Source organism: Nyctereutes procyonoides, unplaced genomic scaffold, assembly GCF_905146905.1.
Source record: "Nyctereutes procyonoides isolate TBG_1078 unplaced genomic scaffold, NYPRO_anot_genome, whole genome shotgun sequence".
Lineage (NCBI taxonomy): Eukaryota > Metazoa > Chordata > Mammalia > Carnivora > Canidae > Nyctereutes > Nyctereutes procyonoides.
Genome location: NW_026575047.1, coordinates 29,512,814 through 29,540,159, shown reverse-complemented (window position 1 = coordinate 29,540,159; position 27,346 = coordinate 29,512,814). Strand labels below are relative to the sequence as shown.

At 55.0% G+C, this 27,346-nt stretch overlaps 1 protein-coding gene across 5 annotated transcripts; it reads left to right on the top strand.

Annotated features, from left to right (window-relative positions):
* The first annotated feature begins 184 nt into the window (after positions 1-184).
* On the top strand, positions 185-27,346 carry FAM53A (family with sequence similarity 53 member A). 5 transcript variants are annotated; one of them, XM_055326257.1, is made up of 5 exons: positions 185-263; positions 10,667-10,906; positions 17,501-17,555; positions 19,230-19,903; positions 26,316-27,346. In XM_055326257.1, exons 2-5 carry the CDS (start codon positions 10,829-10,831, stop codon positions 26,619-26,621), a joined length of 1,113 nt encoding a protein of 370 aa, XP_055182232.1. In that variant the 5' UTR covers positions 185-263; positions 10,667-10,828; the 3' UTR covers positions 26,622-27,346. The 5 variants fall into 5 exon arrangements, with proteins under 5 accessions (XP_055182232.1, XP_055182235.1, XP_055182233.1 ...); XM_055326260.1 differs by lacking the exon at positions 185-263 and adding an exon at positions 271-746; XM_055326258.1 differs by lacking the exon at positions 185-263 and adding an exon at positions 271-952.

The window sequence follows — 27,346 nt, the reverse complement described above, 5'->3', positions numbered from 1 at the left end:
CGAGAGGCCGCTCCCACGCCCCCGCGCAGGCCCCGCCCCCGTGCGCGGCGCTGAGGGCACGGCCGGGCGCAGGCCGGCTGACGGGCGCGCGGCGGCAGCGGCGGGGGCCAATGAGCGAGGCCCCTGGGGGCGGGGCGCCGGCCCGGTGGCGTTCCGCGCAGCGGAGGCGCTTGGCTTCTCGCCCGGGGAACGCGGCCTCTGGGGCTGGCGCCTCCCGCGCTCCCCGCGTCCGGCCGTGGCCGCCGCCGCTCGGCCGCCCTCAGGTACGCGGCCCGGCCTTGGCCCCGACCGGCGCGCGCCCCCGAGCCCTGCGTGCGCGCCCCCGAGTCCGTGCGCCCGCGCGAGGCCGCGCGTGAGTTTGGGCCGCCGGTTCCCGCGGCTGTCAGGCGCGGAGCGCTTTCGGCCCGGTACCCGGCGTTGGGGCTGCAGGCCGCGCGGGGGCTCCGGTGCCGGGACGCGCGGCCGTAACGCGCCGTAACGAGCGCGGGCGGTACTGCTGGACCGGACAGCCGGCGGCGCCCGGGGCGCGGCCTTCGGTGCCCGCCGGGAGGTGTGCGCCTTTCCTCTGAGGACCGGGCGGGGCCAAGGCCTCGCCGTCCCGGAGCCCCCGCCGCCTGAAGGGACGTGTCCCTCCCCCACCCGGAAGCCCGGGTTTGGAGCGGCGTCCGGCTTCCCGAGCCCGTGGTGGAGACGATCTGGACTCTGCGGCTTCCAGCAGCCGCCCGGCCCCGTCCCTGGTGGAGCAGGTGCAGAGGGAAGTGACCTCCCCGGAGACCGCCGTCAGCCGGAATGCACTAGACGCCCTGGCTGTTCCTCAAGCCGCGCTAGTTTGCAGGAAGTCTAAACAGGGCGCTTTGACACAGTCCTCCCACCTGCGGTCTTCTGTAACCGTCCCTCCGGGGATCCCCTCCTAAGGCTCCCTGAGCTGTGGGCAGTGGCCGTGGCTTCACAGGTGCTTCCCGCGCCCCGCCACGGCCCCAGAGCGCCTTGGTTCGGGGGCGCTGCCCGCCCGAGGGTCACCCTGCTAGGGCGGCAGGGGGCGCTGGTGAAAGGGGGCCTTCAGGACGGCTCTGCCCACTGCGCGGGCTGTATGCTTTCTTGACCTATGTTGGATTGGAAGCCATAGAAGAGATTCTTACTGCTCCTGGAAATAGAGATCAGAGGAAACACCAGAGTTATTGTCACTGTCCCTAGTTACACGCACTGCTTGGGCACACTCACTGCTGGAGCCAAGCGGACACTTAGATGTTTTCACAGGTGCCTTGCAAACATTCCAGACCAACTTTTTTTTTTTTTTTTAAAAAGCAAATGGAGAGTTTTATAGAAAGCCCTTTGGCTTTTTCTGCAGTAATATTTCTTTTTTTTTTTTAATGTTATATATTCATGAGAGACATACAGAGAAAGGCAGAGACAGGCAGAGAGAGAAGCAGGCTCCCTGTGGGGAGCCCATTGCAAGACTCAATCCTGGGACCCTGGGATCACAGCCTGAGCCAAAGGCAGATGCTCAACCACTGAGTCACCCAGGTGTCCCTGCAGTAATCTTTCTTTCTTTCTTCCTTCCTTCCTTTCTTTCTTTCTTTCTTTCTTTCTTTCTTTCTTTCTTTCTTTCTTTTCTTTCTTTCTTTTCTTTCTTTCTTTCTTTCTTTCTTTATAAAGGTTTATTTATTTAGTCATGAGAGACAGAGAGAGAGAGAGGCAGAGACACAGGCAGAGGGAGAAGCAGGCTCCATGCAGGGAGCCTGATGTGGGACTCAATCCTGGGGCCAGGATCACACCCTGAGCCAAAGGCAGATGCTCAACCACTGAGTCACCCAGGTGTCCCTGCAGTAATATTTCTTTCTTTCTTTCTTTCTTTCTTTCTTTCTTTCTTTCTTTCTTTCTTTCTTTCTTTCTTTCTTTTTCTTTCTTTCTTTCTTTCTTTCTTTCTTCTTTCTTTCTTTCTAAAGGTTTTATTTATTTAGTCATGAGAGACAGAGAGAGAGAGAGGCAGAGACACAGGCAGAGGGAGAAGCAGGCTCCCTACAGGGAGCCTGATGTGGGACTCGATCCTGGGGCCAGGATCACGCCCTGAGCCAAAGGCAGATGCCCACCCTCTGAGCCACCCAGGCATCCCAGCAGTGATATTTCTTGAAGGAAAGTTGACTTTCACAGTCTTCTGAGCATTTGTGATGCATAGGCATAATTATAAACATGTCCAAGAGCCTGGGCATTGTCACATGTGTTCAGTCATTTGACTCCTTGTGGCCTCATGAAGTGTGTGGTTCTTTACTGTCTCAGTGGGGAAAGGCAGGCCCAGGGGTGCAGCCCCCATTCGGGAGAGCCCAGCCCGTCGGAACCCTGTTCTCCTAGCCTGCCGGGCCTTCCTTACATCATTCCTCTCAGAACAAAATTGTTGCAGTGTTTTTTCAATTCAGTATGGTCTCCACAGAGCAGTGGAGAGAGAGCAGCGATCATCTCATTTGGGATGCGAGCTTCTCCTCCTTCGTTGACTTGCAAACGAGGTTTCCGTGCCCCTTAAACTTCCATGTGTGGCTGTCCACAGCCTCCAGTTGTGGGTGTTAACGTTAGCACGATGCTGGTTCATCAGGACAGGTGACCTTTGTTTTGAGGTTTTTTCAGAACGACGTCTAGTTTGTCAGCATTACCAGCTTCATGGTAGCTGGGACTAGCATGGGACTTTGCCATAGGCTTTTCCAGGAACAGCTAAACACAGCACCCGAGTGAGCTCTATTAAGAGAAGGTGCTGAGCCACTTAGGCAGAGTTGTACCCCTGGCTCCAGCACCTGAGAATAGCTGAGTGATCTTAGTGGTCCACATTAGCTTCCTCTGTGGCTTATACCCCGCCATGAGTGTGAGGACACGGCCCCTTTCGCTTTACCCCCCTCCTCCATGTTAAGAGGTGGCGATACTTAGGCCTGGCTCCAGCAGTGCCAGAGGGACGTTTGGCTCCATTTGCTTTGTTAAAGTGTCGCTGCTTTAGTTGTTTTGGCAGCATTACCAAAGCCTCCAAAATTGGTGGCTTCAGACAGCAACAATCACTTATTATTGCTTATGGTCTTGGGGGCCCAGGATTCCCAAGCAGCAGACTGGGAGGTCTTGGCTTGGGGTTCTTGTGCTGGTTGGTCAGATGGCAGCTGGGGCTGGAGTGTCTCCTTGTGGGCATTCTCACTTGGCGTCTGGTACCTGGGCTGAGAAGGCTTGAGCAGCAGGGGACCCTGGGCCCTCAGTCTTTCCCAGTGCAGTGGCTTTGAGGTGTGTCCTCCGAGAGAGCCAGGTGGTTGTAGGGTTTCCCCACTTCAGTCTTGGAAGTCGCTGAGCATCTGTCCATATTCAGGGGCAGTTGAAGTCTGCCTTTACGGGAACAGTGCCAGAGGATCTGCAGTCGTGTGCTCAGACCAGCACGTTACTGATGGCTGGCTAATGTCCATGGGGTCCCTGGGGATTCATTGGTGAAGCGTCTGCCTTGGGCTCAGGTCATAATCCCAGGGTCCCAGGATCGAGCCCCACATTGGGCTCCCTGCTCAATGGGGAGCCTGCTTCTCTCTCCGCTGCTCCCCCTGCTTGTGCTCTCCTGCTCTCTGTCAAATACATAAATAAAGTCCTTCTTATTTTATTTTTAAAAATATTTTATTTATTTATTCATGAGAGAGAGAGAGGCAGAAACACAGGCAGAGAGAGAAGCAGGCTTCCTGCAGGGAGCCCAGTGCGGGACTCAATCCCAGGACCCCGGGATTACAACTGGAGCCGAAGGCAGATGCTCAACCACTGAGCCATCCAGGCATACCATAAATCTTAAAAAAAAAAATTAACGTCCAAGCAGACCATGTTGTTGCGTGAGTGCTCTTTGAGAGACGGCTCTGAAAGCTGGACTTGGTTCTAATGTGTTAGCAGTGTGTCATGAATCTGCATGGTACTCATGCAGAATGAATTTGGAAGGTACTTGGTCAGGCAGTGTTGGTGGGCTTCTTGTTGTTTTCTGTGAAAACCCACCCTTGGCACCTGATGGTTCTGGGCTGTGAAATGGGCCTGGCTCTGGCCTTTCATTACTGGGGAGGCTTTCTTTCATTACAGGGACACCTGTTGACTGTGTGCTCTGGGGCAGGCTCTGGGCACAACAGACTGAACGGGTACTTAAAGCTGTTCTCTAGTTTCGTGCTCCGGAAACCAGCATGGAGCTGCTTGGGTAGCTTTTCCAGAGCCCAGATTTCGGCCCAGGTACCTGGCCAGTGGCCAGCGGAGGGGTCCAAGAGGAGTGTAGCCAGGCCTCTGCCTGGGACTCAGGAGGCAGAAAGGCTGTGTATAGAGATGACTTGGTCCATACACCAGTCTCCTGTTATTGTGGCACCTGGCTGTCCATGCACGTTCCTTGATTTATTTATTTTATATATATTTGAAGGTTTCATTTATTTATTTATTTGAGAGAAAGGGAGAGAGTATGAACACGAGTGGCAGAGATGCAGAGAGAGAGGGAGAATCCCAGGCAGACTCCCTCCTGAGCACAGAGCCTGACACGGGGCTTGATCCCACAACCCTGAGGTCCTGCTTTGACCAGAAACCGAGAATTGGATGCTCAACCTATAGGGCTGCCCAGGTGTTCCACAAGTTCCTTTATTCTACGAGTGTTTATGTCAGCCAGTCTGCTGTAGGTGGCTCCCAAAGGGGACATGGCCCCTTGGTCCCTCTGCCAGAAGGTTCCCTCTCAGCTCATGTTAGGGGCCTGGGTGATGGCACAGAGGAAGCCTCCGGCTTGGAAGCGGAGACCACATCAGGCAGAGAGGCCGAGGGAGCAGAGATGCCCCGGGGTGATGTAGCCATAGGCCCGCATGGGCAGCACACAGACTCAGCAGGTCCTGGGCAGGGCGGGGGGGCTTTGGGATAAAGCGTCTCCCCGGAAGGCATGGAATATGATGTTGAAGGCCACTCCTGGAGGTTGATCAGCAGTAGCAGAGCGGGAGGTGGAGGTGAGGGAGGCCAGCCCAGGCGGCATGGCAGACCGGGGCCCTGGGTGGGAAGAACTCCAGAGTGATGCCAGCAGATCTGGGTGGGCACACCCTGCTGCATGTGCCCTTGCCATTTTCTGACACCTGACATGGGAGAAGGAGGACCCCGAGAGCACTGCAGGTGTCCAGGGAGGAGGGACATCTGAGTGGAGGCTGAGGGTCCCCAGTTTGTTTGTCAAGTTCTACCATTCTTGTGGGGAGGAGTTGGTAGGGGGCAGGGACTGCATGTGAGGAAAGGCGGATTGTGAACTTTGGGCAACAGACTCCTCCGTGTGGCTCAGCTGGGAGTGCTATTTATAGGGACATGATACCATCTGATGTGGCCATACAGCCATTTTGGGAAGTTTGGAGGTGGCGAGTGGGGAGGCTCTGACCCTCACTGCATGGCCCTGGTGGGGTTGCAGGACACTGCTTTGCAGGCAGGAGCTACAAGAGGTGTCACGAGGGCCTGTGAGCCCCGATACACATCCTCTGTGGTCCCTGTGGTGCTCGTGTGGGGTGGAGCCTCTGTCCCTGGGGCTGGCCAGTTCTCTCACCAGGCACCAGGCTTCTGGCCTCCATGCCCAGAGTCCTGGCTTTGCTCCCCGTTTCCTGGCACCTCCCACTCAGGCTGAGTCTTGCCTTCCTTCTCTGAGTGCCCCCTAAACAGGCCGCCCTGCTTATTGCTTCCTTGTATCTGCCGCCCGCTGGCATTGTGTTTGTGTCTTGCCTTTCCCAGGGGCAGCGCACATTCCCTCTGGGCCAGGATGCTGTCCTGAGCTGCTCCAGGCCTGGCTCTCCTGCTGACTGTGACTGTGTATTATACTTTGTGACCGTGATGGTCCATCTTGATGGTTCGATTTCTTGTAAAGGGAGCTGGCTGGGCATTGTGGATTGAATTGTGTCCCCTAAAAGGACAGATTTAACAGGACCTGTGAATGTGACCTTGTTTAGAAGTAGGTCTCCGCAGATGTAATTAAGATGTAAATTAAGGGATCCCTGGGTGGTGCAGCGGTTTGGCCCCTGCCTTTGGCCCAGGGCGTGATCCTGGAGACCGGGGATCGAATCCCACGTCGGGCTCCTGGTGCATGGAGCCTGCTTATCCTTCTGCCTGTGTCTCTGCCTCTCTCTCTCTCTGTGTGACTATCATAAATTAAAAAAAAAAAAAAAAGATGTAAATTAAGATGAGGCCATACCGTATTCGGGGGGACCCCCGTCCAATTACCAAGAAGACATACAGAGATTCAGGACGTGCAGGTAGACGGCCATGGGAACACGTGGCTCAGCTGCAAGCTGGGGGGCACAGTGATCACTAGCCGCCACCACGTGCCTGGATAGAGGCAGGGAACCACTGTCCTGAGGCACCCCCAGAGGAGCCGACCCTGCCCACACCTCAACTTCTGACCTCTGGCCTCCGGGTCACGGTGCTTAGAGATGGCAGCACCAGGAAGCTACTGCACTTAGATTTGAATGCATAGCCAGTGATCCCTGAACTTTGGCTTTGCCTTCGTGGTTTCAATCACTCATGGTCAATGTGGTCCAGAAGCTGATGATCCTGCTCCTGACGTGTAGTCAGAAGGTCAGCTGTAGCCTGGTGCTAGGTCACAGCCCCACATCACTCCCCTCCTGCGTCTCACATGGGTGACTTTCTTATCTCTTATTTATTTATTTTTATTTTTAGAGAGTGGGGGAGGGGGAGAGAGAAGCAGACTCCCGCTGAGCAGGGGCTCTAACATGGGGCTGGATCCCATGAACCTGAGATCACAACCTGAGCTGAAACCAAGTGTAGGCTGCTCAACTGACTGAGCCACCTCAGTGCCCCCATGGTAAAATGTGGGCACTTCATCATCTCACATCATAAGAAGGGTGAGGGCAAGACATTTTGAGAGAGAGACCACATTCACTTTTATCACAGTATCCTGTTACACTCGTTCTAGCTTATTGTTATTCTTATTAATCTCTTGCTGTGCCTCACTTGCAAATTAAACTTTATCACATGTTTGTATGCATGAGAGAAAGCATAGTACAGTTGGTCCCTGAACAGCTAGGGGTCATGGGTGCTGGCCCTACCAGAGTAAAAAAAATCCATGTGGAACTTAGGATTCCCCAGAACTTACCTGCTAATGGCCTCCTGTTGGCCAGAAGCCTTACTGATGTCCTAAACAGTTCATTAATAGCCGTTTTGTGTGCTGTATGTATTATTTGCTGTTTTCTTATGATCAAAGAAGGGAGGGAAAAGAAAATGTATTATTCATATCATAAGGAAGAGAAAAGACATTTCTGGTGCTGTCCTGTACTTATGGAAAGAGAGCCCCATGTGAGTGGGCTTGCGTAGTTCAAACAATGTTGTGCAGGGGTTGATAGCATATTTAGGGTTCAGCACTGTCTGTGATTTCAGGTGTTTTGGGGGCTTGGTGTCCCTGCAGTGTGGGGCACTGCTGCATTAACACCTGATGACATGCGTATCTCCTTGAAGGAGATAAAATTGTTGCATGGCTGGGTCTGGGTTCTCTCCTGCCAGGCACTTCTTACCCACCTCGGCTTCTGAAGGGGCTGCACTAGCCGCCCTGTGCAGTCCTTCCACACACTGGTTTTTCTGCTGCTTTTGTGCAGCAGGTGCACACTGCACCGTGCCATGGCCCTCCATTCACCGGGGTCATGCTGGCCAGCCCTCAAAGACATAGCATGCCATGTTTTCTTTGTTCTTCTGACCTTCTATGAGTTGTGATGGAGTGAGTATGCCATGTTTGATGTAGCTGTGCCTGAGTAGGCTGCGGCCCATGCTCCTGCCTGACAGAAGCATGGCCCAAGCAGGAAAGTCTGGGGATCTTGTGCTGTGTGGCATTGCTGTCTGGCCCTTGGGGCTGCTGTCAGCTCTTGGGGCTGCTTTCAGGCCCACAGGGCTGCTATCTGGCCCATGGGGCTGCTGTCCGGCCCTTGGGGGTGCTGTCCTGCCCTTGGGGGTGTTGTCCGGCCCATGGGGCTACTGTCTGGCCCACAGGGCTGCTGTCCGGCCCTCGGAGGTGCTGTCTGGCCTGCGGGGCTGCTCTTTGTCCCTCAAGGCCGCTGTCCGGCCCTTGGGAGTGCTGTCCTGCCCGCGGGGCTGCTGTCCTGCCCTCAGGGGTACTGTACTGGTAGGGCTGCTGTCCAGCCCATGGTGGGGCTGCGCAGCCCTCAGGACTGCTATCTGGCCCTAGGGGCTGCTGTGTGGCCTGTGGGGCTTCTGTCTGCTGTCTAGCCTATGGCGCTTCTTTGGATCACGGTATGCGTGCTCTGGAGCCTGTTCTCTGACCAGCTCAGCAGTTGGGTGAAGTTGTCCCATCTCCTCTGTCCCCTCCCGGCTGGTGCACACCCAATCTCAGGTGGCGTCAGGGAGGACACTTGCCTGAAACCTCACAGGGTGTTTGTCACATGCTGACTTAAGGAAGGAATCTTGTCATTCGTCAGCACTCCTTGGTCTGCACTCTGCCGGGGAGGAGGAACTTCCCCTCCTACTTACCGATCTTTTACAGCTGTTTCCATCAATACAGACTCACGGGTTTGTATTTTATTCTGTGAAGTGGAACATATGCCTCTTGGGAGCTTGGCCCCATTCTCTGCACACGTCCTGGCCTTCTGGTGCCTTTGAGACACTCCCACTGCATCTCGCCCGAGCCCTGGTCCTGGAAATCAACGATGTCCCCAGGGAATGTGTGGCCTGTTTCTCAAGCGAAATGCTAGTCATAGCGTAGGTTGTTCAGGTTTTGTTGTGGCTGCTGTAATCTTTCTAGTGTGGTGCGTGCTATGTGCCACTAGGAGGACTGACAGGGTGGTGGACACAGGAGGCCCATGGCAGGGCCTTTGCAGTTGGGCAAAGGAGGGTGCAGTTGCGGCAAAAGTGGTCAGGTGGAGGGGTCCTTGTAAAGCCTCTGTACTTGGAGAAACGTTGTCAGTTGGGGCTTAGGGTGAATTTATGGGGAGAGGTAGTGAGATCCCGGCCGGTTGCAGGTGGTAGGTCCTGCCTAGGTGACTGGGAGTGAGTGGTATAGGCATGGAGGTGTGGCTGGCTCTATTTGGTTCCCTGGTTCTATACACATTTATGTAGAGCCACTCCCAGGGCAGAGAGATACTTCCCTGGAGAACTAACTGGCCCTGGCCTGGGCTTTGTGGTCCCTGGCTGTGCTGGAGCAGGTGGCTGTCCCTGCCTAGGATGGTGGGAGCCCAGGAGAGTGTTGACAGTGAGTGCCTCGCCTGGCCTGGAGGAAGCCTGAGTGTGCATGATACCTTTGGTTGGGATGAGCTCACGAATTCCAGGGCCCTGGGTGAGCCCGTTGCATGCTCTGCCAAAGGGAGAGCCCCATGCCGTTTCTCGGCTGCCTCAACATGTGCCCAGGTGCCCAATGATGGTGGGCTGTCCTCCCCATGCTTGCTGGATGCCTCTTTGGCCCCACTTTGTGAGGCTGGCTTTAGGTGTGGTGTCAAGGCAGTGTCTGTTAATGCCTGTTGAGTGTGCGCATGTTCAGGGGTGCCCACGGGTGTGAGTCTCTCTGGCCTCTGGCAGCATCTGTGCAAAGGTCCCTTGGTTTTCTCCTTGGTCTGCGGGTGAGCTCTGCTGGCACTTTCCATGAAACCGTGTGCTTCTTGTACTCCCTGCCAGGATGGGTGCTTCTAATATTGTGTGTGTGCTGTTGCTTCCACACGCTGGGCTCTCGGGCAGATGTCCTAAGTGACGCTTAGGACCCCCAGAGGGTCACCTAGTGGGTGTGACATGGGGCCTGGTTGTCTACCCTGTGGCCCTCTGCCTTGTGCATGGTCTGCTGGACCTGAGGAGGCCTCTGGGAAGGGGGGAGGGCTCAGGGTCTGGTGGTGGTTAGGACATTCTGGAGGTTTTGTCGCTGCTCTCATTTTTTAATTTCTGAGAGCTCTTTTCTCTTTCTTTAAATACTTCTTTTTAAGGGTATTCTGATCTTATTTTGTGGGCTGGGCACCTTCTTCTGAGGGCAGGATTGTTTCCTGTGGGTGGCTGAGGCCCTCCTGTCTGACTGGCACTGTCCATGGCTTCCCAGGCAGGCGGCCTTGCTCCTGCTTAGCAGTGGGCCGCTAGGAAGAGTGGGAGCCGTGAATGACGGGTGGGAGGCAGGCTGCACAGCGGCTCAGGGCCCTGTCCCTGCTGGTGTCTGTGGGCAACCAGGTCCTGGGTGCAGCCTGCAATGTCCCCACTGGGCTTCCCCTGCCACCCCTGACCTGAGAGCCTGGGGCCAGGCTCTGGGCCTCCTGTACCCTCCCCTGGGGGCCAGCTGGCTGGACTGAGGTAGGGGTGTGTAGCTGCTGAGGGCAGGGGACAGTGGTGAGTGAGAGTCCAGTGATTCACAGCCAGCTGTTTCTTGTATGTAGAATTTGGCTTCTTGTCGCTGTCTTCCATCTGCTTTGCACTTCGAGGGGTGGGTGGTGAGGTGGCCTCACTGCTACTTTGGTTAGGGCTTCGGGACTACTAGATCTCAGGTAGGCACTTAACCTGCCATCCTTCAACCAGAATGCCACTTTTAGTACCATTTCCAGGAGAGAGCTCACACAGTGGTCTTTAAAGCAGGGAGGTTTTCATCAGGCAGAGGTGACGGAAATATTCTGCACACAGTACTCAGCATATAACAGATACCCGCCCAGTGGTTCTGCATGTAGTCACTTCTTTCTCTTTACCAAAAACACAGACACAGAGTTCTGAAGAGTCCTTGGAAATGGATTGTTCACCTGTAAAGTGGAAATCAACCTTGAGGGTCAGCTCTGACCCAGCAGTGGCCCAGGCCTTCTGAAGCCTGCTGTGCTGAACCCCACTGTCTATTGGTACAGACGGAGGACACAGGGCCCTGACCATGGTCACACTCATCACTGAGAAGCTGCAGAACCAAAGCCTGGATGACCTTGTCTGCAAGAGCTACGATGCTGGCCAGGTAAGCTGGCTGCAGCGGCAATGGGCAGGACCCTGGCCTCCTCCAAGGGTCAGGGGAGATGGCCCAAGCTGGATGGAGGATGTGTGGCCGAGGCCTGGGGGGATCTGGCAGCAGGAGGGCGGAGGGGGCTGTGTCCCAGGGCCGTGCTGTGCACACGCAGCCTCCACATCTCCTTAGCATTCTGATGGGTTTCCAGCATTGTTGAAACAACCCAACTTTTAGTGAGCATCTAGCCTACTCCTAGAAGTATGCAAATCCTAAGTGCATAGCATGCACATTTTCATACCTGTTAAATGTCTTTCTGGGCAAGCAGCACTCAAACCCACCCTGATGCCCCTCATGTAGGCGCCACCCCTCCTGAGAGAGCCTCTGCCTTGAGTTGTCACCACAGGTTAGTCACCTGGGTTTGAACTTTGTGTAGGTGGAACCGTTTTTCTAGGGTCATGTTAATGTGAATCTCAGGACACCAGCCCTGTGCTGGTTCAGTCGTAGGTCCGGACAGAGGAGGCTGAGCGTATAGCCCTTGCGTGATGGTTGGAGGTCTCCTGAGTGGTCCACTGACATAAGGTACCCAAAATGGTCTGCCTGTAGCCCCTTGGCGTGCCAAGGCAAGCAAGGTGGTGGGGAGCTGTGGATCCCAAGCCTCTGTTCTGGGCTTGTGGCCTGTAGTCACAGCAGGTGGTTTTGAGGCTCTGAGGCTCAGCATTAGACACAGGAGCACCAGGGACAGGAGCTGGGCCTGTGTCTACAGCCCAGGGTGGGGGGAGCTCAGGGGCCTTTGCAGAGCGCTGCTTGCTGGCCTTGGGCTCGGAGCCCTGATGGGATCCTAGCAGCACACCATGCACCTGCTCCTGTCTTCACTTGTGCTTGTATGCAGCAACTGTTTTGTGGAGACTCTAACCAAGACCGAGAATGTGGTGCAGCACACGTGTCATCTGATGGCCATGCTCCTTTAGGATGTTTGGCAAAGTGTAGGCAGCCAGGTGCTATGTGGCTTTCCTGGGGAGATGGGCTAAGGATTGTGCCTGCAGGGCCCCCCCTGGTGGTGCAGACATGGCTCCACGTGCTCTGCTTCCTTGAGGCTGGTCCTAACACAACAGAGAAGGGCCCTTGTGAGACCCTGCTTGGGAGGTGCAGCTACACGGTCAGCCTGCTCCCCCTCCCGCCTTTGCTGCCCAGGGACACTTCAAGCTCCGTTCTGTTGCCGTTGGTGGTGGTCTGTTTGTTTTGGCTAGACACGTGCTTTTTAAAAGATGGCCTGTTAACGTGGTAGGTTTCTCTTTCTGAAATGGGAGAGCTGACCTTTCCTCTTCCCAAATCTACGTCTTCTGACTTTTAAGAGCCATTTTACTTTTGGAAGCAGAGTTCTGGTGCATGGCAGAGTGACCTATAGCCCAGGGCAGGCCACCACCAGGGTTGGGATGGTGGTGAAGTCCAGTTGGTCTTTTTTCTTTTGTTCTCCATGCTTTTGGTCTCATATCTAAGAGTCCTTGGCTGAACAAGGTCATGAAGGTTTACTTTCATGTTCTTTGAGAATTTTATATTAGCTCTCACATTTAGGTCTTTGATCCCTATTGAGCTACTTTTGTGTGTGGTGTGAGGTAGGGGTCTAGCTTCGTTCTTTTTTATGTGGATTCCAGTTGTCTCAGTGCCATCTGATGAGAAGACTCTTTTTTTCCCCTTGAATGGTCTTTGGCACCCTTGTCAAAAATTTACATTTTCAAAAACAAAGTCTTTGAAACCTGGTGTATATTTTACACTTAACAGCAGATCTCCATTTGGATACCAGTCTTCCTTCCTTCCAGATTTTATTTATTTATGAGAGAGAGAGAGAGAGAGAGAGAGAGAGAGAGAGAGAGAGAGAGAGAATATGCAAGTAGAGGGGCAGAGGGAGAGACAGATGCCCCGCTGAGCAGCGAATTCTTGGGATGATGACCGGTGCCAAAGGCAGAGGCTCAAGCTACGAAGCCACCCAGGTGCTCCTGGACACCAGTTTTTCATTATAGAAATATTTGATCTGTATTTAGATTTCATGAAATTTATACTTGAAAAAGTAGATTTCACATTCTGCCATTGTTCTATAAGCACACTGAAAAGTTTTCAAAAAATTGGATTATTAGTTTTAAAGCTAAAATTTAAGATAGTTAAATGTAAATAAAGTTGGAAATCACTAAACATTTTCTGCCTTTGTCTCTCTAGCCATGTGCCACCCCGGTCACTCACATGTCCTTCCCTGGGCACTGCCACATGCCAGGTGTCAAGTGAGGAGGTTGTTGGGTCAGGAGGAAGTGCTGGGATTGGGAGGCCCAGGGGGGCTTTTCATCCAGTTCTGAGGTCTGTGCCCTGTTAGTGTCCACTGTGTGGCCATGCTGTACTCAGCGCCTTCTTGTGGATGTTCTGGGCCACCCCATGTCCTCTCTGTCCTCACCCATTCAGTGTGGCTGACTCTTTATTCTCTGTTCCTTTCTCTGGCCTCAAGTGAATTCCCGCTTCCCATCAAGGCCCCTGGTATCTTACAAAGTCTTCTGATTACCAGGGTGAGGTCAGCTCTTCCCATTTTGCCTCTGTGATGCTTGGGGAACATAGGCTAGTCTAGCTGACCACAAAGGCCTGGAAGCACATGGGTTTGTGTCTCCTACCCAAACAGGACAGTGAGTGCCTTGAGAACCAGGGCAGAGCTTCTGGTGTTTTCCATAGCTAGTGCACTGGGTCATGTCAGCAAATGCTGGTTGTCAGCGAGTGTGGATGGGGGACCTGGGGCAGCTCTGTTCAGGAGCATACTCCGCTCTGATAGGAAGGCTCCTTTGTCGCTGTCCAAGCATATAGCTACTTAAAGCATGTGGTTACTGAGTTCTGAGATTGGTTGGGGTGACGGGAGCTGAATTTGTATTTTATATAGTTGAAGTTTAAATTTCAGCAGCAGCCTGTGGCTCTGGCTGTCCCATGGGGCAGCGCAGATGGAGAGCATCATGGGTGTTCAGTGGCCGTAAGCTGTGCCCTCATGTAGCCCCTCTGTAGCCACACCTGGTTTCCTCCAAACAAGCTCTTTCATGTCTATGATTTGTCATTTCCAAAATGATCTGTGCGGAGTTTGTGACAGTTTTTTCACTCAGCACGATGTCCTAGAGATGCATCCAGGTGGTTTTGTGGTTCAGTGGTTCACTCCTTTTGATTGCTGAGGAACACACGTGTAAGGGTGTACCAGTTACCCATTGAAGGATTGTTGCAATTCCGATAAAAATCCCACTACAATATTTGTGGAACTTGGCAGGCTGACCCTAGAGTTCTCAAATGAGCTGTAGTTTCCCTGATTCATTCGTTTATGACTTGAGGCCATGGTGCCACCATGCATGAGTGGACATGCATGCTGTCCCTGAAGGGCTTGTGCTCTCGTGGGAGGATAGACACAGTGGCCCTGGGACCATGGCTAGGGTCTGGTGGAGCTGCAGGGGAGGCAGAGAAGTTGGGAGGTGTGGTGCAGACTGTGCACTGCAGAGGCAGGAGGGGTCTGTCTGTTGGTGGACAGGTGGACGCTTGGGGCCTTGGGAAGAGGACGAGCAGCCATCAGGTGGGCAGCCCCAGATGTCAGGTGGTAGTGTGCTGTCTCAGTAAGCAGGGAGCCAAGGGGCCCCCTAGTCTGTCGCTGGTGGACAGTAGAATAAGAAGGCGGTGTGAGGGTGTTGAGAGTTGTCCTAGGGCGGCTGGGGCCGGACCCGACCCTCAGTGGGTAGAGAGCCGCGTGCACCTGGGGGTGGGAGTGGGTGTGGGGGGCTGAGGGGTGGATTGTGGGATGGAAGTGTGGTGGTGGGGGGTGGATGGTCAGGAGGTTCAGCACCATCTGCTGTGTGTCCAGCTGTACAGGTGCAAGCTTGGGTGGTGGGGAGTTTGGCTTTTAAAAACCTTTGTCAAAATGTGCTCTTTTAGTGAGGTATTGTTTCATACAGTGAATGTGCAGCTTGGGTGATGTTCAGCTGGGTGAGTTCTGCAGGTGGTGTGCACTGCTAGCCTTGTCACCATCACCTGGACAGGTTCTGACCCTTTGGTTGCCCCACATGGTGCACCGTGTCCCAGAACATCACAGAGGCGTGGCTGCGCGGCCTGGGCTCTGGCTTCTTTCCCTGACGAGAACTCTTCAGAGACTCACGATGTAAGTGGTGTGGCTTACTCTGCCATGCAATCTGTGTCCCTGCTGAGGGACATTTGGGCCATTCCCAGGTTTTGGTGGGGGCTGCCCGCAGGCATCTGCCTGCAGCACCCAGGCCTGCAGCTTGGCCTGGCCACTGGTCACACCAGGTGCCATGTCTTCTGGGCTCTGACCTCATTCCCTGGATAACTAGGGAGATCTACACCTTATGTTCTGCTCACTGGCCAGTTGGGAGTGACTTCAGATCTCTGCCATTGGGTCATGTGCCTTTTTCCTTACTGATCTGTAGGAAGTCATTGCTAGGTCCTGTCACGAGTCTCTTCTTGGATACATGTTTTTTTTTTTTTTAAGATTTTATTTATTTATTCATGAGAGACACAGAGAGAGAGAGGCAGAGACACAGGCAGAAGGAGAAGCAGGCTCCATGCAGGGAGCCCGACGTGGGACCCGATCCTGGGTCTCCAGGATCACGCCCTGGGCTGAAGGCAGGCGCTAAACCGCTGAGCCACCGGGGCTGCCCTTGGATACATGTTTTGCAAATATTTTCTGCTGTCCTGTGGTTTGCCTCATTGTGGGTGACTTTCAATGAACAGAAATTCTCATTTCAATGTGGATGGAAGCATCCATGTAAGTTGGTGTGTTTTGTATCTCACTTAAGAAACCTTTGCTACCTTGAGTCTTGAAGATGCTCTTCTGTGTCTTTTTCTAGAAGCATCTGTGTTACTTTAGCTCGAAGACTATACTCTGGAGTGGAGTCTTGTGTGTGGGATGAGACTAGGCCAACAATGGGTTTTCTTTTTTCTTGCACGGATGTGTGGTGAACCCATTGCCCTTTCTGGAAATGGCTGTGCTTGCTGCACCATTCGTCAATGGGTTCCGTCACTGTCACAGAGCTTTGGAGCCATCCCACGTGTGCGTCCCACTCTCACTCCAGCCCCAGGTGGGGAGACCAAGGCTTACACAGAGGAACCAGGCTGCCCCCATCAGGGCTGCTCAGGGCAGTGGATTGCAGGCCGCAGGCTGCACTGGCTGTGCCTGAGCTCCATGCTGGATGGTGTCAGGGTGCATGTGGTGTGACCAGGCCTGCCTGGGGGCCGGCCTGTGGTCTCCACACCCCCTGGTGGCCTCATCTGGTCAGGACTCCTCAGAGTGAGGCAGACTATACAGCCCGTCCCGGGCATGGAGGCCCTCGACTCCACAGCTGTCCTCCCATAGAGAGGCCCGGGCCAGCCCTGCTCTGTGCCCCAGCACGGGTGCTGTCCATAAAACCCATGTCCTCTGGCTGTTCCCCACACCCACTTGTGCACCTTTGCCCTGAGCTGGAACCTGGGCCTCCTATGTGGGAGCCATTGGAGCCTTTCCCTGATGCATAGTGGCTCTGTTCAGGTGTCCTGCTGTGTGTGGGGATCACAGCTCTGGGAGGGTGCTTGTGCCTGCTGCTTACCTGGGGGACAGTGGCTGGCCAACCTGGTCTGGGGGTGGGCAGTGGGGTGGGGTGCTGGGAGGTCTGTGAGGGGCTGTGGGGGGACATGGGAGGTGATGTGGGGGTGTTGTGGGTGCTGGGAAGGCTGTGAGAAACACCATGGGGATACTATGGGCACTGGGAGGGATATGGGGGTGCTGTGGGGCTGCAAGGGGCACTGGGAGGGATGTGGGGAGTGCTGGGGGCACTGGGAGGGCTGTGGTGGCGTTGGAGGTGCTGGGAGCACTGGGATGGCCATGGGGGGCATTGTGGGGGCATTGGGGGTGCCAGGAGGGCTGTGAGGGTCTTTGGGGGTGCTGGGGGTGCTGGAAGGGCTGTGGTGGGGGCTGGGCCATAGTTCTTCAGGGGGATTTATAGCAACAAAGAGGGAGGTAGGATTCCCTGATGGTGTAGATGACCAGCTTGTGTATCAACAATTTCCTGGGAGTTTTGGAGCTGCTTCTTCATTTTGTCACCTGACCGGGTCCTGGGCCTGGGGAACTGCTGGTCACCTGGTCCTCCTGAGCGTGGCCAGGTCTCTCTAGCTCTGTGCAGCTGCTGGGTGATGCAGCCCCAGGGCAGCCATCTGCTGGCTCCAGCCCTCCTAGGCCCCGCTACCCTGGGGAGCCTGACCTTGGGGCTGGCGCATGTGGGGGAGGGCCTGGTGGCGTAGCTGAGTGGTGAGGCTTGTGAGAAGGCCTGGCTGCGGCGAGGGCTGCTTGGGCTGTGGGAGCACAGATGCACATGCACAACACTTGGGTTCCCTTCACTCACTGGAGTATTGTTAGGCTTTTAAGAATCTTGATTAAGAAAAAAAACATATTCTGAGGTCAGTGCTTTTCCTTTTAATCTACAAAAAAGGCAGTGTTGGGGAAGAGCAGAATTGGTTGCAGGGATGAGAATGCAGCGTTATCCTTACCTCTGTGCTGTTTGTGAGCTCAGCATCTGTGTCCACTGTGTTCATGCTGGTTTTTCTTAACATTTTCAGCATTCTGGCAGGACACTGAGCAGCAGTGGCCATGTGTTCCCTTTTGAGAGCAATGGTAAGTGTTGAAAAGTCCCTGCTGGTCTTCCTGGGCTTCTGTGGCCATGGGCCAGGGATGGAACGGAAGGTGCGGGAAGTGGAACTGGCACATGATGCTGACTTCTGCAGGAAAGTCCACCCGCACAGTGAAGGTTGCCCACAGCAGTCTTCCCCATGCTGGGCTGTGGGTCAGGGCATGGCTGGGCCTCTGCCTTAGGACACGGCAGGTGCCGGGCCGCCGGGCCCCTTTGGAAAGGAACCTGGCAGTGTGGAGGTGGAGGCTCGCCCTGGGGGGCCTGTGGGCATTGAAGGCAGAACAGGATGGGGTTGGGCGCAGCACGCGGTGGGTGTGTAGCTCCGGTGTGGCACACTCTGGGCCATTGGTGTGGTTGGGGCTCAGGCCCTGGAGCACAGAGGACACCTCTTGCCAGTGCATGTGTCCTACACATGTGCCTATGACTGGAAAGGCCACCCCACACGAGTGTGTAACTGAACCTGGGTGTGCAGAGCTTGCTGCCCTACATTCTTGGTGACCTTGGCTCCATGTCACGGGTTGTGGTGAACATGTTAGTTGTGGTCTTTAGGGACAGACAGGCCTGACTTGAGTGCCAGTCCTCCCCCGCCGGTCCTGGTCACTGTGGCTGTAGGATGGCACTCACTGTGTTAGATGGCTCTCCAGACTACCAAAGTGAAGGTTTTTAATAAATTCTTTTGTGAACTTGTAGAGGTAGAAACTGTGAGCCCAGCACCGGTCCTTGGTACTGTGTCCTCAGTGGTGGTCCATCTGTACACAGGGCCAGTCCTCAGCAGGATCATCCTTTGCTTGTGCCTTTTACCACAGGGGTCCTGGCCCCATCCCTTGGGTCCCACTGCCTCCATACCCACTGGAGGCTGGGGGATGCTGAAAAGACTTATGGCCAGGCTGGTGGGAGTCAAGACTTTGCCGTCCACCCTGCCTCCACATGAGGAGTCAGAGGAGACCCATTCATACTGCTCTGCCCTCGATGGCAGTTGGGATACAGCAGAGCTTGTGATGGCAGCCCTGATGGGCACGTGTCTGGGCACCCAAGGGCTTTGTGAAGGGTCTGAGGAAGGGCTCGGGTAGGCTACTCTGTGGTGTTGGAGGCAGGTGGGCAGAGGGAGCCCCTTGTGCTGTGCTTGTACAGTGTGTTCTCACATGTGGATGCCAAGTGCTGACCCCTGGACACTCAGTGTCTCCTGTGACCCTCCCGGTGGCTGTGTGGAGTGGGGGAGTGGAAGCTGGAAAGGGGTCCCTGTTTGATGTGTGCTGGGGTCCGTGCCTCACGTTTCAGGAGGACAGGAGGTGAGGGACACCATAGCTGCTGCTCTGCCCAAGTGCTTACTGTGGCACTGGCTTCCTGGAAGAAGCGGCTTGGTGGGGGGCTTGCATACCTATAAGATTACTTGGCCGCAGATAGAGAAGTAGGGGATGTGGGGCCAGTCTTTTCATGAAACTGAATGGGGAACAGCATGCTCTGGTCATTTTCAGGGAATGGCTAGCTGCCTGACCAGGGAATGCCGGTGGGGCCTGTGCTGACCACATCCCCCAGCTCTTGCAAGGCATGAGGCTTTGCGTCAGGCAGTGTCCCCAGCTGGGCAAGTGTCTCAGGGCACAGCAAAGACCGTGCCTTGTCTCCTGTTCACTTGTCTCTTCTCTTTTGTGTCTCCTCAGAAGACAGGTGCCCCTGGAAGGTCTTAAGTGGCGGATGGCCCATTGGAAATCAGATGGCCACAGGGATGTGGGGCCCCAACACAGTCCTGGGTGCGGTGAGCACCATAGACCTGAGGGAAAACTCAGGGCCCCCCTCGGCACCACCTACCAAGCGACACTGCCGCTCCCTGTCGGAGCTGGCGCACTGCCACTCCCTGTGGCGCCCCAGCTGCTCCAGGGTCTGGACACCGGTGTCCAAGAGGTGGTGCCACAGCGGTGGGCGTGCCACGCTGCAGGAAAGCCTGGGTGCCAGCCTGCCCAGGGGTGCTGCACCGCTCGACCACACCCTCCTGGTGGCTGGGCCCACCTCGTCCCCAGCACCCCAGCCACCTTCGGCCAGCGGCGGCTGCGTGGACAGCTGTGAGGGCAGCTCGAGCCTGCCTTGGCGACCCCGCGTCCCATCCTGGAGGCACCGCCTGTCGCTGTCCCAGGAGCACCTGGCAGAAGTGGGAACGGCACTGCCCTCTACCAGCAGCAGCCCCTCGTCTACCCCCGAGCTGGGCCGGCGACTGGGCCTGCTCCGGTGCTGCTCACAGCCGTGCGTGCTCGTCGGGAGGAAGTGGCAACGCAAGCGCAGGCGTGAGGAGGGCACTCACTGGCCGCGCCCATCCTTGGACTTTCTCAAAATGACACGGGTGAGGCTTGTCTTGTGTCCGGTGTCCTCGGCTTGCTGGCACTGCGCACATCCCGGGGCGGTTCTGTGGTGAGACTGGCCTGCAGTGGTCTCGGTGCCTCTGCACCCTGCAGGGGATGGGCTGCGCTCTGGGCCTGGGTGGGCTTGAGGTTGCAGCGTCCCCAGCGCCAGCTCCCATGGCCCGTAACCTGCCTGCCTTGGTGAGGTGTGAGCTGTCCTCAGCCCTGCTTGTGCGTGTGGGTGTGTGTGGGTGCGTGTGGGTGCATGTGGGTGTGCATGTGCAGGTGGACATGTCAGGATCCCAGCCCCCAGGTTCCCATGGTCCTCATGTCCCCTGTGCTCCCTGGGGTGTGGGACGGCTATGACCACCTGTCTGTATGGAAGGCTGTGGAGCAAAGTCGGTGAGCCAGGGTACAGGACAGGGCAAATCTGAATGGGCTTCAGTGGTCAGGTGGGCTGGCCCACTAGAAGCAGACGGACAGGGTGCAGAGTCAGCAGGGTGCTGATATTGGCAGCCCAAAAGAAACAAAGCCCAGTAGATGAGAAGCCTGCATGTCTGTCTGTCTTTTTTTTTTTTAAAGAGTGTGAGTGGTATGGGGTGGGCTGGGGAGGGCCAGAGGCAGGGGACAGAGGGAGTCCCAAGCCAACTCCCTGCTGAGCCAGAGTCCCATGTGGGGCTCCATCTCATGACCCTGAGATCATGACTTGAGCCGAAAGCAACATCGGATGCTCAACTAGCTGAGCCACCTGGGCGGCGCCCCCCCTTCCTGCTTGTCTTTCTAGAACATTTTCCCTCATTGTTGGTATGTTGCTGTGACCCCCTCCCTGGCCCCCGGATCCTTGAGCTCCCCCTGCCCTGCCCCAGGCTTCTGACTGCCTGACTCCTTGGCCTCAGTGGCCTGTTGCCTTGGTTAGCCTGGCACTCGCCAGGATTGCTGCATAACAAACGGCCCACATTTACCAGCTGTAAGTGATGCCCATTTGTTACGACATGGCTTCCACAGGTTAGGTGTCCGGGAGCAGCTCAGCTGGTTGGCTCTGCTCAGGGTGCCCTGCATGCTCGTGCTCTGCAGGGCTGTGTCACCTGCAGGCTCAACAGGCCGGACGAGCCAGTTACTTCCAAGCTATCACATGTGAGATTTGCTGGGGGCTTACCGGGAAGCCATCTGGGCCTGGGGTGTGTGTGGGGATGAACAAACCTGCATGCTCAGTGTCTCTGGGGGAATCTGCTAAGGTTTTCCAAAGTTACACATTTCTGTGGGAAGTGCCTTTGCATTTAAGGTGTTAGTTTGGGGCACAAAGTTGCTTACTGTATCTCTTAGAACTTTTAAAGTCTCTGAGCTGGTGTGTCCCTCACTGTCTCTTATTACTGATGTTGTGAATGATGAACTGTATGCAGATAGAGGCATGGTGAGCAGTCATGATAGCTGGCTGACACTTCTGATCGTGACCTGGGGGATGGAGGCCAGCTTCCAGCCCCGTCCTTCACCAGCTCCTGGCTGCCTCTGGAGACAGAAGGCATCTCATGTGCAGCTATGGTCAGTGGTCACCATAGGGCTTGTTTCTACTCACACCCCTCCTTGTGCACTGTGTATGGCTCTTGCACCCCAAGATCCCGGGCTCTCTACAGACACTGGCAGGTGTCTGACAGTTTGGCACCATTCTGACATGAGCTGCAGAGAATGCAGACCTGTGGGCTAAGAGTTCAGCCTCATAAGACCACCCCTGTTTCAGATGCCTCAGTACCCCACTGGCCAGCAACAAACTGGGGTTCTCACGACCCCCTCCTCAGTTTCTGTACGTGGCTAGAACAGCTTACAGAGTTCTAGAAAGCACCTTACTAATTGCCCATTTATCATGAAGGACACAACTCAGGATCATCCAGAGGGAAGAGACGCACAGGGCAAAGTATGGGCCAGGGGGTGCAGAGCCCCCACACCTCTCTGGGAGCACCTGTGCCCAGTGTCCAGCACCCAGATGTGCTCACCCACCTCCAGATCCCCCAACCCTCTGTGCAGGGATTTTTTTTATTCTTTTTTCTTTTTATTGGAGTTCAACTTGCCAACATATAGCATGTTGACTAGTGCCCATCCCACCAAGTGTGCAGAGATTTTTATGGAAGTTCTAGTGCATGGGTGCAACTGATGAGATCACTGGCCATGGAGATGGACCGAGTCTCCTTCCGTTCTCCATCCTCTGGGCGGGGGACTCACTAAGCCTGGTGTGATCCTTCTGTCCACTGCCCTACCCCAATACTGGCTGGGGACCTACAAGGGGTCATATTCACCTAAACTTTATGAACCACAGAAGATGGTCCTCACCCCATCACTCAGGAAGTTCCAAGGTTTGTAGGGATCAGAACCAGGAATGAACAAAGGCCAGCTATGCACCTCTTACTGTATCACCACAGATCTAGGAAACTTGGTTGTCTTAAACGTACAAGGAGGTAGAAGTGGTAGTCTAGCTGTTAATGGTTAAGTGGCCAGGTTTGGTGACTCTTCATGTTTTGGGCGAGACCCATGAGGTTTCTCTGTGGTGCCACGTGTTCAACTCAATGTCACCTACCAGTAGAATGGGCACTCATGGGTACTTGTGGTTAGCGTGCAAATGGAAGGGAGCAGAAGACTTAAAAATACTTTGGAAGCATGGATGTGACTGTTGAATCCTAGAGGACCAGCCATGTGTAGGCGGCTGTTGTGTGAGTGGGAGGTGGGTGCAGGCCATTGGCTCTGCAGGCAGCAAGGGGTGCAGAGGCCCTGAGCATTGCCAGGTGCCATGTGTGTGCCTAGACGTCCTGTGCACCCTGCCCAGGGGCGTGGTGTCCCCCTGGGAAATGGAGACCCCAACTGTTTCCTCTCAAGGTGATTTCACTTCTGCATGAGACTTCTCAGAGCAGGCACGGGCAAAGCCCTGGGACCTGCCTTCAGGTGTGCCAGGTGTCCATGTGACAGTGTGGCAGTGAGCAATGCCAGGAGATTCTCCGTGGCTCCTGCTTTCTGTGCAAGAACAGTTGGGACTGCATTCATCCTGCGTGTGCACACTCCAGCCTGGTGGTCCTGACATCAGCATACTGGTTTTGTGTCTTAACTTGAAGTGGTGCGGTGGGGACCACAGGATCCTTGACCTCGGGCCTGGATGTGGTGTGCTGGGTGCTGAGCAGTCCACTGCCCTGCCCCCTACAGTGGGCATGTGATGCAGAGTGCCTAGTAGCCCCTGAATCTTGGCTCGAGGGCTGCTCTGTCTTGAGCCAAGCAAGGCCTGAGGGGTGGCTTTGGTCATCAAGGAGGGGACACTGCTGCCACCTGAATCTTCATTCTGGGTGATTATTTCTATGGGAAAACATACAGAATTTTCTATTTTTATTGGCAAAGCTAGGTCTCAAAATTGAAATTAAAATATCATTACTGAAAATGTGCTGATCAGTTATGGTTCCAGTAGGGTATGGGAACAGGTACCAGTTTTCATGAAATTGTGTGTTTTCAGAAGCTTTTATAATGTAGAGGAGATCCTCAGCTGCCTATGATGCTCCAGCCTGTGGTTGGGACATGTAGCTCCCTGCCAGCCCGAGATGCAGCCCTAGCCCCTGGCCTGGTGTCCCAAGGAGGGTGGTTGTAGCCGGGGGTAGAGGAAGGGGTGTGCACTTGTGTTTCCAGCTGCCTGGAGCCACCTGCCTGTCCCGTGTGGCCTGGCAGGCCTGGGGAGGCCTGAGCATTGTTGGTCAGCTGTAGGTTTCTATCACTCTGTCATGTGAGCGTGCTGGTTTTCCTCCAGCTGAGCCCCCCCCCCTCCGCCATCCCTGCTGTGTGAACGACTTCCACTCTTTCAGGATTGCGAGGGCTCTCACCCCAAAGTGAGGGAGGAGGTCTAGTTGCTTGTCAGCTGGCTTCCTTATTACAATTCTCTCGCCCAACACATGCAGACACACTCAGCGCTCCTGTGCGTACACACACCCCCACCTCTGGCTGTCTCTGCCCCCACCTGTGGTGTGGACGTTGCAAGCCCCGCAAGCCACTGTGGCTTGGGCCAGGTCTCCCTCTCCCGCTGCTGGCTGAGGAAGGCGCCTGGGTTTGCCACATCTGCCTTGTGGGGCTTCTGATTTCTCTGGGGCATAGCTGAAGCCCTGGTTGGACACGGCAACCAGATGGGTGCTGGGGTCCAGGCACCTGCAGGCAGTTGGAGACCCCCCAGGGCTCCTGCTCAGCCCTCGCCTTTGGGATGAGTGGGACCTCATGGGCAGGGTCTGCTCTGGTTGAGCAGAGATGCTGTGAGCTGTCTAGGAACGCAGAACCATGTGGTCTGGTTTGGAGATGGCCTGATGCCTCTGCCAGTGCACATGTGGCTGGCCAGGCGCTGGACGTTCCTTGAAAGGAATTTGGGATGGCTCACAGGCACAATTCTGTTTTTCCTGCAGAATCTCATCAGCTTACCTGTAGCTGATGACCTTGGCTTGGGGTGAAGGAGGCACTGGGCATGTGCTCTCAGTGCCCTAGGAATTCGGGGCCTGTCTCTGGGGCTGCTGCAGATGGTACACAAGTTGGTGGACCCTCTAAAATCTAGAGCCCCTGATTTATAATTCAAAGTCTTGACCTTTGATTTTTGAAAAAAATATTTTATGTTCATCTGCTTAGATGCAAGGGAACCTAAAACCAGAATGACAGTAGCAGAAGCAGGACTGTCCAGTGCTGAGGGTCACACATATCAGCATGGCCCCAGGCTGCTCCCAGTGGGCCTCAGACCCTGCTTTCCTGTCATCCCCAGCTTTGTGTGATGGCGCACCTCTATGGGAGGTGGCAGGTGGCAGGTGGCACCCCTTTTGGGGCCAGGTGGTTGCTGCCTAGAGCAGGTTCATATAGCTCTGCATGAGCAGTTTTGTTGAGCAGCCACCACATCTCTTTAACAAGTGGCTGGAGTGGACTGGTTTTACATCTGTGACCTGTAGATGGGCTCATGTCCCAGTGACAGAAGACCTCTCCACAGCAGCTCTCCTGCCATCTGTCCAGTCACTGCCCCATGACATTCCTGCTAGCTCGTGGGTGTGCTGTGGGGTGAGCGCTATCCACATGTGGACCAGGGCAGGGGCGGAGTGAGAGCAGGTGGCGGGGGAGCCTGGTGAGGGGCTGCGTGCTCTGCCTATGTCACTACCAGCCTGCGGGGACATGCTGGGCCAAGTGGTTTGCATAAAGAAGTGACCTTCCCTGTCAAATCCACCTTGATTTGAATAAAGAGGAAGTTATTTCATGAATCCTCATTTTGTGACCAAATTATGTGATCAATTGTACCTTTAAAGATTGAATCATTAGGGCAGCCCAGGTGGCTCAGTGGTTTAGCGCCACCTTCAGCCTGGGGTGTGATCCTGGGGTCCCGGGATGGAGTCAGGCTCCCTGCATGCAGGCTGCTTCTCCCTCGGCCTGTGTCTCTGCCTCTCTCTCTCTCTCTCTCTCTCTCTCTCTCTCTCTCTCTCTGTGACTCCCATGAATAAATAAATAAATAATCTTAAAAAAAAAGATTGAATCATTAGAATTTTACTTCTCAGTCAGTAATTACGCACAAGAGAAGTCAGTGTATTTTATAGAGCCAAATAATTTCCTTAAACGTGCTGATTTCAAAGAGGAGCTCTGCTCCCCTAAGGGAAGTGTTTACTTACTATAATTCACTGTGGGACTGTTTCCAGCACATTTTCTAACCATGGAGACAGATTGTTATGAGGCATGTCCTGGCTCCAGCAGGTTTGGATTTGGGTTGTGTAGCATCAGTCAGCTTGTGTTCTGAGCCCACATTTGTAGGTGCCAGTGTACTGGAGCTGGGTGAGAGTGATGCCCTTTAAAGGCCCTGAACCGTGTGGTGGCACCTGTCTGAGGGCACTGTGTATATGGCCCAGGAGGGGAGCCCGATCCCCGGGTTGCTGAGATCACACCTAGGCCAGGTTGAGAGGCTGCTCCAGCAGAGGTGTGGTTGCACAGTGGGCAACACACAGGTGCTACCCAAAAGTGCAGGACCAGGGGATGGTGGGGATGGTACCAGGGGCCCTGTCTGTGCCAGGGGGGCTGCTGTCATGTGTGGTCTGGAGGTAGGCTGTGGCCAGGAGGTGGAGGGGAGGAGGCCAGTACACACTGCTGGTGTGTAGCCCTGGAGCAGAAGCCTTAATGGGTGGGGTGGCCTGCTGGGTCGTGGGCCCTGGTCGACTAGACAAGGAGAGGTGCCACCTGAGTGGACAGGGCTCTGTTTGCAGCGATTGCCCTGGGAGCCCCCATCTTTAGCAGCATAGGGAAGAACTGGCTGCAGGAGGCAGGAAGTGGCAGTGCTGGCCCAGCTGGGGAGTTGGGTCTCAGCGGGGCAGTACCCTGGGTCAGTAGGATGCTGCCTCCTGCATAACCCCCTGGAAATGCTTTAAGCTGATATCTTTTCTGTTGCAGACTTTAAAAAATTCAAAAAGCCTTTGCTCCCTTGATTATGAAGATGAAGAGGAGGATGACGCCCAAGTGAAGCTGACCCCGTATGACCCACACGGCCTCACGGGCATTGTCACACCTGGCTCCAACCCACTGAGGGTGTCCCCCAGGCCCTGCTGCCCCAGCCCGTGGGCCTCTGGGGAGCCCATGGCCGCTGAGGGGGAGGGTGGGAGTAGCGGAGACCCCAGTGACTGGGATAGTGCTGGGGAGGAGGGCGTCTTCCCTCCCAGCCGGGGTGAGCTGGACCTGGGGCAGATTGAGAACAATTGACCCCAGGCAGGTGGGTTGGGTATCCGGTCTCTTCCCAGCACATGGACAGAAGCGGGGCTGTGCATAACTTTAAACATTAGGTCTCATTTTGATCTAGTCTTCCCTAAAGATGTGTTTTGGATTTTTATGGCTTTTATGCTTTTAGAGAGAGCTCCATTTTGAATGAATTCTTAGAAGGGCATTCTATGAAATGGAGGCCCATGGGCTGATCCCAATGTGGGTTTGTGGGTTTGTGGTTGGGTTTGTGTTCCTTTTGTAAAATGCCTGCCGGGCAGAGTCCAGGAGATCTGGGTGGGAGGTCTGCGCGGGGGGGTCTGGACAGGGGATTCAGGTGGGTGGTCTAGGAGGTCCAGGCAGAGGGTCCAGGCGAGGGGGTCCAGATGGCAGTCTGGGTGAGGTGTCTGGCCCCTCCAGTAGTCTCTGTCCTCCATGTGTGCCTGCCTCCTTCTGTCTGCCCTTTGGGGTGGTAGACACTGGTCTCTGCACCAGGAGCTGTGGGATGGGCCTTGAGGATGGTGGTCCTGGCAGCACCAGATATGACTTCAATAAAAAATGTTTACTTTGCTGTGTTGATTCCTGGTGTAAAGCAGCTGGGCCTCAGGTGTGGGTGCAGCACAGGACAGAGTATGTTGTCTCTGGTGTTTCACTCCTGATTCTAATGACATGGGGATTTCTACCAGAGACTCCAACCCCAGGAGCTTTGGGGTAAGAGGACGCAGGTTGTG